This window comes from Barbus barbus (genome assembly GCF_936440315.1).
Source record: "Barbus barbus genome assembly, chromosome: 22".
Lineage (NCBI taxonomy): Eukaryota > Metazoa > Chordata > Actinopteri > Cypriniformes > Cyprinidae > Barbus > Barbus barbus.
In genome coordinates, this window is record NC_136750.1 from 22,672,530 (window position 1) to 22,685,682 (window position 13,153).

At 35.8% G+C, this 13,153-nt stretch overlaps 1 protein-coding gene across 2 annotated transcripts in view; it reads left to right on the forward strand.

Moving 5' to 3' along the window:
- Positions 1-2,527: 2,527 nt before the first annotated feature.
- Positions 2,528-13,153, forward strand: part of LOC306888025 (protein MTSS 2-like) — a 28,138-nt gene continuing 17,512 nt past the window's right edge. For both annotated transcript variants that reach the window (XM_079446118.1, XM_079446119.1), the window contains exons 1-3: positions 2,528-3,026; positions 8,003-8,064; positions 8,468-8,541. In XM_079446118.1, coding sequence (XP_079302244.1) covers positions 2,958-3,026; positions 8,003-8,064; positions 8,468-8,541 — 205 coding nt within the window. In that variant the 5' untranslated portion in view covers positions 2,528-2,957. The remainder of the gene's footprint in view (positions 3,027-8,002; positions 8,065-8,467; positions 8,542-13,153) is intronic.

The window sequence follows — 13,153 nt, forward strand, 5'->3', positions numbered from 1 at the left end:
TAGAAAATCTTGTAAAATGAATGTCTTTCCTGTCACTTTTAAGAAATTTAATGTATCCTACTAAATAAAACTCTTATTTTTTATGCTTTTTAAAATCTGACTGACCCCAAACTTTTGAATAGTCAAGTAGATTTTTAAATATTTCTGCATTTAATAATCTTCCTCTCATAAGCAGTATTGGTTGTACTGTATCTTACTCTCCTGCTTCATGCTCTCTGCATATTTTACTGTTTACTTTCTCTCTCTGTCTTTTTCACAAGCACAGGGAGATGCACGTGCCTCCTCACTGTTTAGCTGATCTTGAGGAATCCTTTGGCTTAGCGGGCTGTGCAAGAGGAAATTCCACTGGCTCAAATGTTCTCAGTAAAGGCCCCAGCATGAATCAAGGACCCGGAATCCCTGCAAGCCATCGACTCTGCAGGGACAGCGAGGGGCCTGAAGGAATGAACGTGATGGTACCACAGATGGTTCACAGATGGTTCTATGGTTAGAATGGTATTTTAAGTATCACCATGCTCATAAAAATTACTGGTACCCAAAACATATGTGCGTGATCTTAAGAAGTTCGTACTTGTTTTTATTCCACATCATAATTCTGTTGATGAAGGATAATAAAGAAAGGGTGAGAGCGCTCATATCGCAGATTATAATGCATCAGGACTGTTTTCAGAAAAGATTTATTGCAGAATGTGAGTGTTCTCTGATGGTCTTTATGTGTGGTATCATCCAAAAGACCCTAGAGAGCCATCATGTACAAGATTGCACTTGACTTAAAAATATCCAGCTCCCTCTCTGGCGCAACCAAACCTGTCAAAGTTATGCGTTTTACAGCTGCCTAAATACTGTGAAGGCCAGAGGTGGTTCCCTGACTTTATCTTTTTGGAGGAATTCAGCTGTTTTAAAGAACAGAATGTTCCTGGTTGTAAGTGATGTAAGAAGAACACAGCAACATCCTCCTCCGTTGGAAAAGTTCTGGGGGGCTTTTAGATTTCTTTAGCAGTACTCCAGGAAATTGTGGTTGCGGTTTCACTGTGGTCAGTTATATGCAGTTGGCTCATATATTAAGTGTATATCAAAACAGCTTTTCAATGCTTCACTATTTGTTCATTTGTCAGGAGAGTACTTTGTTATTGCTGTTTTAGATTACATAAATGCTGCTACTTGCAGTAGATGGCAAGTTCTTGATTATTATTATTATTATTATTTTGTATTTGTGGTTGTTGAACTAAAATCAAAAGCCAAAAGATCAATATCCAAACATGAATGGATATAAAAATGCAAAATCTAAACTCAAATATAATATTTGATTTAAAATCAGTGTTTATACACCAATACTGTTTTAAGGTTTGAGGTCAGTAAGATTGTTTTAAAGAAATACTTTATTCTGCAAGTTTGAATTAAATTGATCATGTATAATTACAAAAGACGTCTTTTACAAATAAATTCTGCTCTTTGGAACTTTGTATTCATCAAAGATTCCTAAATATATAGATATTCTGCTAATAATAAAAAAATGTTTCATTTCAGCAAGGTCAAAGTTTAGGACACACACTTTGCTCAATACACTTAGATCACAGTGCCCTGTTTAGGAATTCCATTGGAATTGCAAAATGTGCTGCTTTCTCTTCTTAGAACATTTTTTTATTTGAAATTGAGTGCATTTAGCTGATTTGCTGTTTTCATGTTGCTGTTTTACTTCCAAAAGTACCCACATCTGTCATAATTTCTCTCTGAATAACATCAATGTATATTAAATGAAAGTTTAATGTGCAAGTTATGACTTCAAAAAGGTTCAGCACTATTTGGGACAACAGACCAGCGTGCATATATTATTAATAAAACAGAAAATGGGGTGGCCAGTTTATCTTGATAATAGGCCTATTATATATTTAAAACATATTTAAAAATATTTTTCTAATATTGCATATTTATTATACATGCAGTTTTTGTGAGCTCACATAAATTGAGAGGCTAAGCTGAATATTTATTTATTTATACATACATACATATGGGATTATTTAAGTGAAACACAGGACCATTTAAATAAAACGTTGATTAAAATGGTATAAAAAGGAATAAAAAAAGTGTCAATTTATATATGCATTTAACAGACACTTTTAACCACTTGCAAAAGCAGAGGCACTTTTATTGTTATTATTGTTGTTGTTGTTGTTACTGTTATTATTTTTTATAATTATTAAAAGTTAGAATTATGCAAAGTGCTGTTATTTCACTATGTAAAAACAGTTATTTGTTTTATATTTTTTAAATATATTTCTTGTCGTGACAGTTAAAGGGTTAAAAAAAAGTGCACTGCCCATTTAATGGCCTGCAGTGGCAGCTGTGCTGTTAACTTTGTCCCTGCCACACAAAGACACGTTAAAGCTACTTTAAAGGTCCACCATTCAATTGTCCTCTCCCTATACACACACACACACACACACACACACACACACCTACATGCCATATGTCTACCCTTAAGCCCCGCCCCCAGCCCCTAAGATCCCGCCCACTAACCTGGTGGATCGAATATCACGTCTGTCTTTCGCTGCATCACTCGACTCCTTATTTAATCCAAAAAATAAGGCACTGTTTAAGCTGAAACCTCTCGTCCACGCGGATTTGACAGCACAGATTGTTAGTATGATACCCAAACCGTCCTCTGTATCCTAAACCGGGGGTTGCGAGGGGAGAATCAGATCTTTTGACCCCAGCCATCATTCCCTGGATAACGGGAACAGAGCCACCCGACAGCCTCAATTGTTGTTTCTTTTTGCCGACATCTGCTGCATGTTGCTCCCATTTGCATCCGACGCAACAAGAGGTCTGTATTAGGACATAATGGACCACTTTCATCTCAATTCCTGAAGACAAAATCAGCTTATTTGGATCAGAACATTTAATCTGTTTTGTTCATTCATTGAGAGCATAATACGAATCAAGGGCTTGGTGACGTGATGGAGAGTTTGGAGAAGGAGTGCGGCGCTCTGGGTGGATTGTTTCAGGCGATCGTCAACGATATGAAGGTACCACTGACTGTTTTATTGATGCAGATATTTAGCAAAAAAGATGGTTGTGTTTTACTGCCTTTGTGTTCATCAGGGGTCCAGCTGCCTGCACCACTGATGCTGTGATTAATGGCATGGGGGTCTCAGCATGGAGGGCTTTGTTGTGAAATGAGAATTGGACCCTTTTGTAGTAAAACTTGTTATATGTTAAAGCATTTTCTTGTGCATTTTATTTGGTAAACATAAGACTAATACGTGGAAGACAGAGTAAAATGAGAGAAAATATTTTTTCCACTGAATATAGATCTATTAGTGGTTTAGAAATGTTCTTTTTATCCAAAATAGTTTTTATATGAAGCATGGGCACCACCCACTTTTCCAGGCTTAAATAGAAATAAAAATGTATGCTTTGATTCAAATACATTCACTACCCCTACTACTGTCTGCCTGTTATTGTATGTTTAGAGAGGCTCATGTGTAGTTTGATTTTTACAAAAACCATATAATCCCATTTTAACCCAATTATTTTTACTTGACTTTGTCCTCGCCATTTACAAATTTGAAAATGGTGCACTAAAAGTCTGCCTAGCTATTAGTTGTCTAATGAGCAAAATACATTTACCTCTATTTTGGACTCAGTCAGAATATCTCTCAGGCTGACCTTCTATCATATTGATGATTTTAAAAGCAATGTTAATGTGCAGGCATTATGCATGACTCATAATGAGAAAGAAATGCATCAGAATGATCTTAAATGTGGAGCTTAACTAAACTCTCACTTGCTCAAAGCCTTGTTGTGATTTTAGTGAAGTAAATAGAATCAAAAACAGCTTTTAAATAGCTGTTTGTATAGAATACAGTATGTAAAATATTGATATTCATGCATTTAGGAAAGCATAAGTCATAATAGTGACATTTATTTTTGACAGAAGAGAAAGTTTGTTTATTTGATTGTGAAACTCATTCTAACTATGGGAAATCTGGAGGATTGATTGATTTAAATATCACAGTGGCTATTTTGTACAGTATAGCCTTACTAAAATCAGTAAGGTATATTATAACCTGGCATGTAAATATTTGATATCTTTATATGCAACAATTATTCTCATTTATTTATTTGCATTTTCTTTACCCACATATATTTAAGAAGAAATATTTGTAGTTATATCCCTTACTAAAAAAAAAAAGCCAGAATCCAGAATGATACTGTATGAATTGTGTAATGTCACCAGAAACACTCTTCTTAAAAATACTTTGTTAAATAGGATGAAGGATGTTGTTATTGATGAAAGATCCAAGGTCTTTGCACATTTGTGTCGATAAGCTGAATTCAATCTGTTCTCCTGTAACATTTAAAACTCTCATGGCCATCTCTCAGATATGATCTGCTTTTCTATTTGCAATTTTTTGTTTTTTTTTGTTTTGAGAGCTTTCCAGCCTGTTGCGTTGCTGGCTCAGAACCCTGTGGTTGCACGTACTGTTCCATAAATGGTTTCCATGTTCTCATGCGGCTCCGGTAGTGAATGTTATTGCTGAAAGTTGGCGTTTGAGTGAAGTTCATTGGCCAGATGCCAGATCTGGAGTCCATATATTGTGAACGGCTCCAGACTTGGCTCGGGACCAACCATGGCAATGTTCAGCTTGTTTGACATGCAGTATATCAACACTCATAAAGAGGGTGAAGCCGGAGAGTGTCGTAATGTCAGAGATGATGTGCGTAGGGCAAACTCCTCTTCAAAAATTTGCATATTGTAGAATTTTTCTACTCTGTGATTTCACTTGGCAGACCAAGATCTATAAAAGAGTTTACAGCTGTGGCCAAAGGTTTAGGACAGCTATTTTTGCTAGAATAATATGAAATGAAACACACAAACATAGGCTGCTTTCACTTAAAAAATAAAATAGAATTAAACTAATAGCCTATTAAATCTGTTTAAACCAGTTAATTTAATACTTTGTATGTACATATATATATATATATATATATATATATATATATATATATATATATATATATATATATATTAAATCCTTTGGTTTAAAAAATTCTGTTTGTACAAACTACTTTAATAACATTTTGAATTTATTTTTTAGCAATGGTGTTTGCAAGCTTTTAACTGTGATAGCCTTAATGACTACAGATAAACTCAAGGACTAATATGACAAACATCTTTAAGTCACAGTTTCATTCTTGAGTTGAAATGTTATGACTTTTTGTTATTTTGTTTAATGTGTTTATTGGATACAAGGACTGCACTACTGCCACAAACTAGCATGGATGCTAGGAAATAACCACAAAATTGGGCTTTTCTTCAAAGTCTTATCTGGGCTTTGTCACTGATTCCAATCATAATACCAGAAAGTTTTGTTTTTTTAAACAAAAAGCAAGACATTTTAATGATATTTGAATGTTTTGCAGGAAAGACCTGTTTTTATCCTAGTTTCTACCTAACTAATAGTGATACTAATTCAATACGATCTGATTCGATATATTTAATATTTATATTTTAAAGAAGATCAGATATATTAAATGTTTAAAACTGTGATGATGGAACAATACGGCCAATAAGTGAATTGATCTCAGCATCTGCAGACTGTTCTTAACCTGCAACAACCTTCTTTGTTCATCTGTTTCAGTCTCAATCTCCTCGTGTCCTTCTTGTCCTTGTTACTTGAAAGCTAATTAACCACCTGTGGGGTTTAAATATACCAGGCTTTGACTGTTTAGAAGAGCTCATTTTTCTTATTGTATGATTTGTGTACAGTACCCTTCATAAGTAGTCAGTAAGATCTATTTATTTATTTAATTAAAAAAAAATAATTTATAATTTTATCCAACAAGGACACGACAGTAAAGACTTTTACATTGTTGAGTAAATGTTGTTGTTGTTGTTGTTTTCATAGTTTTTTCTGGTGGTTAACAGTTTGCATTAGGGCTGCACGATATTGGAAAAAAATTACATTGCGATATTTTTTTCCCAACGATATATATTGCGATATTGAGAGCCATCAATCCAGGCTAAAGTCAATAATTACCATTCCATGATATTAATAATTTCACTAATAAGCAAGCTTCATTACAAGTGACAAAAAAGGTCACTTAATGTTTTATTCCAAAATTAGAACATTTCTGTAAACACAAAAGCAGAACACATTTTTCCCAAATAGATGATTTCGACTTTCTTTTTGGTACGAAATCATTTTTTTGCGGCGGATCCTCTTCGTCGCGCATTTTTAGCAGTGAATGTTGGCTGTGCGCGTGAGCGGTGAGCAGCGGCACAGCGAACCAATCACTGTGCAGGCACGGGGAACGTGCATGTCACCCCAGCAACAAGCCATACAACAAACTCGTGTTTACTGTGTGCTACCCTGGTGCTACCGTTCTCTTAATACACCATGAGCTTACCCTTCACATCGCATGTTCCGGCGATGTGACTATCGCTCACGCGCACATCGCGATGTCGATGTCAAAACAGAATATCGTTCAGCCCTAGTTTGCATAAAAATATATTAAGCAGCACAACTTTTTTTCAACATTGATAATAATAAGAAATGTTTCTTGATATCTGAGGGATCATGTGACACTGAAGACAGGCTGTTGAAAATTCAGCATGGGAATAAATTACTTTGTAAAATATATTAAATAAAAACAGTTATTTTTGATTGTTAATTTCACAATTTTACTGTTTTTTATTTTTGATCAAATAAATGCAGCCTTGATGAGCATAAGGGACTTGTAGACCCTAAACTTTTGAATGGTAATATATATCTGTGTGGACCTGTTTTTTTCTGATACTCTAGTCATATGTTTATGCATTATCCTGCATACTCTTAACAGAGTAGAGAGAGATTGTGTGTAACTAAAGGGTAGAATTTTAGCTGTACCGTGAGCTGCGGAGCAGAATTGAGTTTTCTTCCAAAGCAAAAGAAAACCTAGATTCCAACATCAACAAACAAAATAATCAGACACCCTTGCATTTATTTATTTATTTATGAAATAATAAGAAACAACTGTTTACTGTAGATATCTTAGGTTTTCTACCATATGCCTTGTGTCTCCCTATTTAGTGGTTGTGTCAGCGAACTTGATGTCAGAATGCACTTATTCAGTGGTTTTTGACCAATTATTTTTTAACACAAATGTGTATAGAGATAAAGGATTTCCAAACAGATAAACGTCTGAAAAGATCATTGGCTCATGGTCATCAGAGACCCATGCAATAACAACCTTATCCCAACCTCTCCAGTTTCTTAACAAGAGCTGTCAGCACAATTTAAAAAAGATTCTTCTCTCCTGTCCCTGGAAATTTCACTTTATTAACGACAGATTTTCTCTTGAATTGATCTTGGGGTGTGATAATAAATAATTATTTCAGAATGAAAATTCTTAATGTTGTTTACACAGGTTCTTCTTGATCAAGGAAGTGTTTCTGATTAAGCTTGTTAAAGTGATAGTACACCCAAAAATGGAAGGTTTGTCATCATTTACCCACCCTCATGTCGTTCCAAACCTGTATGACTTAGATATTCTAAAGAATGTTGGTAACCAAATAGTTTTGGAGCCCATTGACTGATGCTGATTATATGGACAAAAAACACTGAGACAAAATGTCTTCAATTATGTTTCAAAGAAGAAAGCAAGCCGTGCAGGTTTGGAATGATGTTTAGGAAGCCTATTGTGAAGACATTAGCATCCTATGTTGGGGAACAACATATGCTAGTCATTTCAACAGCATATAAAGTGATGATGACAGACAGGGTCAGCACACCTGGACAAAATTTTGCTGGTGTTCCTGTTCTTCCAAAACAGATGGAAGTGTGTCATGACCGTTTGTATTCAGCGAGACATCTGGTCCTCATCTGAAGTGCTTTGCTCTCTTTGTGGTACATGGAGTTCTGAATGTGTCTGTGTTTTGGAGTACCTGTGTGTTCAGTTATGTGTTGAGGTTTATGTTCTTACTAACTCTCTCATATGTCTCTCTTCATTCCTGTAGTACTCATATACAGTGTGGGAAGACTTCATTGCAAAGGCCACGAAACTACACTCCCAGCTAAGGTAATTTAACACTTCAGACGTCTTTTATTAGTTATTTCTTTCATCTTTTCTGAGATATTGATACTTGCCTTAGGCCCTGTTCCAAATGGCACCCTCAACCACCTGTGCAGTCTACATTTTGTAGCATGGGCTGTTGGGTAATAGTCTGCACCAGTGTGGGATTGACAAAATGGCGAATAAGCACTCTTCTGAATCATAAAATGACAAATGAGACACCCTCAGGTCTCATGGACTTCACAGCATCAAATTCCCTTTAAGTTCCCATCAAGCGCTTCATTCGGGACAGGGCCTTAATCTGCATTCTCAAGATGTGAATCAGATTGATTTTTAGCAGCTCTGTCTCTGTTCCTAATCAGCACTGGCGCTGATGACTATAAATGTTTTGCTGTTTACTCCCTCACAGAACCACAGTGTTGGCGGTCGCAGCGTTTCTTGATGCTTTTCAGAAGGTGGCAGACATGGCAACCAACACGAGAGGTACATTTAAAATGTTGAGATCACGATGATCAACAGTTGTTGAGTTGCAGGTTGTTGACTGTTTTGGGTGACTATAATAAACTTTTGCATTTAGTCAAATTTCACAGTTTTATCCCTATATATGACATCGGAAGGAAGTTGGAAGTGGGGCTGCATGATTTGGGGAAGAAAATGTGATTTTTTTGCTAAATTGCAATTGTGATTTAAAATGTGATTAAAACATTCCAGGTTTGCTGCTTGTTTGAAGGGCTGCATGTTTTGGCCAAATTGTTGTGATTATCAATCAATATGGCTATAACATAATAAAAAAAAATTACTCACTAAAAAATTGTAAATATTAAAAAATGAGTATTTAAAGCTGCAGAGTATTTAAAGCATTACAATAAATCGCGCTACCAACATTAAATCTAATGATCAGTTAGCTCATATCATATCTAACTGGGCAAAGTATTATCATTGTTATACTTTGTTCTCAAATTATTAATGTTAACAACATGAGCATTGCATGACTGAATATAGTATTAGCGTGTAGATTTCAATTTTTGTACAGCCTAATCTTATTGTCATACCATTCAAATTTCATATTAAGAAATTATTTTAATCCAAAAAGCAAATTAATCTTTCTTCAAACTGGTTCTATTTAAAATACAAAAATTTGTGCAATCCCATGTTGGCTATCTTTAATCAGAAGCACAATTAAAACTGGAATATAATTTTATTTCATTCACATGTGTTTCATAAACACATAATCTTTTCTGGATTACAATCTGCCATCAAAATTATAAATTTGATTATTCTAGCTGCTGTGAGAAAAGGCTATAAATGATCCGCCACCTGCAGGATCCTCTCATGCGATAGCCTAACAGCCGGGAAAACTTCTTTTATGTTTACATATGTGACATATGTAAACATAAAAGAGGTGATTTCCCACGAAAACCTACCCGTACCACTCAAATTAGAAAACATTATTATAAGATAACCGTTGTGAATCAGACTGAAGTAAGGTGATAGTTTTGAACACTGGCTAGTTATGTACTTGCTCAAATATTGATTTTGGATCATTTTTAACCAAAAAAAAGTTACGGATTGCTGCTTTAAGAAAAAAGAAAAACTGTAAAAAAAAAAATTCAACTGTAAAATTAAAATACAAATATTTATGTAAAATTACAAATATAACATTATTACACATATAATAGAAAAAGTATATTTATCTTATTTTTTTCATTTTCTAACATTTCATTTTTAAAACCGCAGGAAGCCTGGCTTCTCTTTTGATAAGTGCTTCTTATTACAAGTATGGAAAGAAGGTTGGCACATGCTGCATTTACAAACGCATGTTAAATCGTCCCAAACTTGAGATGGAGTTTGTGTGGAGCAGCATTTACTGCAAACTGAGATGCTCTGAGATGCTTCAAACACTGGCAGATGATGAGTTGCTCACGTGAAAACACACAGTGTCCCGCTTTACTCTGAAACACAAAGCACATATATTTATTTAATTAAATCACAGCCTTTGTGACTTTTTGGACCAAGCCGTGTTGTCATTTCAATTTTGTCTAGTTTTCTTTCATATGAATACATCAGAAAGGTCAGTTTGAGTTTGTTCTGATAACTAGGAAATGGCTTGAGAGTCATATTTCATCATAGTTCAATTCTGCTTCTAGCTGGCTGCTATTGAATCTCTGAAACCGAATCCTTCCTGTGCATTAAAATCCTCTAGTTACTGCCTGCAGGGACCAGACAAGGCCAAACAAATCTAGTCTTCATCAATACGGTTATATGATGTGGGTCAGGCATAGCTGTCGGCCTAGAGCTGAATTACTCATTTGTATCTGTCTTGTAAATTGCACCATATGTACACAAGCGCTGAATGCACTGGATCTTTATATCCCATGTAGTGTGCGTGGGTTTGTATGTATACGCACCGACCAGCCACAGTAGACAGTAGACCCACAGTAGCAGGGACCGGTTGCTATTGGCTACCAATATCTGCAAGGTTACAGCACTTCCACAGGAACTACAGATACCTCACAGAGACCAGACAGACATAAAAAGCTCTAGTTTTAAATATCTGCTTAGTGTGGAAGAGAAATTATGATGGAATAGTTAATTTGACACATCAGTTTATGAACTTTGATACTGGCTTGTGCTTGTTAGACAGGCTTAATCAGGGCTGTGATGAATATATTTGTAATACATTTAAATTGTTGAATAAAAAAGTTATACCACCTAACCCCCATTCTGGAGATATACACTGAACAAAATTATAAACGCAACACTTTTGTTTTTGCCCCCATTTTTCATGAGCTGAACTCAAAGATCTAAGACTTTTTCTATGTACACAAAAGGCCTATTTCTCGCAAATATTGTTCACAAATCTGTCTAAATCTGTGTTAGTGAGCACTTCTCATTTGCCGAGATAATCCATCCACCTCACAGGTGTGGCATATCAAGATGCTGATTAGACAGTTTAGCAATTGGCAATTGGCGTGCTGACTGCAGGAATGTCCACCAGAGCTGTTGCCTGTGAATTACATATATATATATATATATATATATATATATATATGTATATATGTATATATATCCATTTCGGTATGGGTCTTTCGGTTCGTTACGCATGTGCACCGAACGAATACAGTATTTTACTTTTTTTTTCAGGAAATTCAAATAATAAATGGCGTTTTGACAGTCTTTGATGTGGCATGACAGATCGCTGTCATGCCACATGACAAGGCTAAATGCCTTGGAGAGCCGCTTCTGGGACGGTTCAGAAACGTGCTGGTATAAACCCAACACAAACATTGACTCGAGCGGCCGCAATCAGCTCCGGTTCCTGTGTCTGAGCCGTGACGCACCGCAGACTTGTGCAGAGCGGAGTACGAATGAACGCGATCATTCCTTCCTCTTTACTACTAGTTTTAACGCGAATAAACATGACTGAACATCTCATGCCTCATGTAATTGCTCAATCAGTGTTTCAACCACAGAAAGACATCAACAAAACAGCGTGGAAATAAAATCCACAAAGCATTTCATTTACCTCAGCAAGTCATCAGTGTCCACAGCTCGTTAGCTCTCTAGAGAGAAGTCTAGAGAGGAGCATTTCGTGAAATATACTCATTATATTTTACTAAACCTGTTAGTCTTAATTATTTAATGTATGTTTAAATTAATCTGTTATTAAACATGCTATGACAGCCAGTGTGTAATTGAATATTTATTTGTTTTTTGGCCAGAATAACATTTTTATCTTGCATAACTTTTAGCAGCTGGTTATATCAGCCAGTGTTGGGGAAAGTTACTTTTAAAAGTAATGCATTACAAAATTGCAAAAAAAAAGTAACTAATTGTATTACTTAGTTGCTTTTTATATAGAGTAATGCATTATGTTACTTTTGCGTCACCTGGGCTGGGCTTGGCTTGGTTAGTTGTTTTTATTAATAACAAAAAAGCCTAAAAGTTATATTCTTGGAAACTGTAAATGCCCTTTCACACCAAAAGTGAAATGAATAAGCCTCAGGCTGAAGAAAGCGCCTCAGTTTCTCTCAACATGGGGACAGGAGAGATGTCAGTGAATAAAGGGGAAAAAAATGTAACTTGAGTTACCTATTTAAAAAAGTATCTCAGATATTTCATTGTAATTGTAAAAGTAATGCATTGCTTTACTGGTTACTTGGGGAAAGTAATCTGATTATGTACCTTGCGTTAATCATAATGCATTACTTCCAACGCTAATTTCAGCACACCTGCAGTGATAAGAAATTTTGAGATATGGAGTAGAGTCTATAGAGACAGACCAAATCACGTTACGTTTTGTATCAGTCTAGTAAAGACTAATGCAAAGTCTTTACCTGAAATACAGCCACCTAGCCACCTTCACCCTTCTGCCTGGTTCAGAATCATTACCAGATGCCAGTGAACCAGATTGATTCCATTTGTCCTGCGGGAGAGCTTTGTTCTGCTCCGGACTCCAAACATACAGCACTGCCATAAATTAGTTCAGTGAACTGTCAATACTTTTAGTGGATGGCTGTCACTGGAGCATTTTCACCTCTGACCCTGTCTGGCTGTTGTTTATGACTTTGCATCGATACAAAAGTTACAAGTAGTTACAATATACACCGAACTTTGGGTAATGTCCTATTTTTAAGAACAGAATTCATTACCAGATTCTTACTTTTATATATTTATTTTTTGTGATGCCCTTGTTTTTTGGTTTCCAGTAGCACCACACTGAAATGATATCTACTCTACACCAATGAGAGGGCAGCATATAATCCCTGGTATTAAGTGTCAGCAACAGTAGGCATGCGTTCTCTTTGATTTAGGGACAGGCCGGGGGCACTGGCACAGCTGGAGATCTCACTAAAACACTGACATCAGACGGATTCTAGTCTCACCAGCTTCCAGTGACACACATTCTTCCCCCCATCACCCCAGTCAGCAGGCCCATAATCGCACACAGTCCGGACAGTCACATTAACTAACAAGCACAGCCTTTCAGTGGCCTAAGCATTTAAAGTATTTGAATATAAGTGAATCGCTATCACTTTACAATAAGATTTACTTTGTTTTTAAATCTTCAGGTGTTCTGAAAAAAAAAAAATCA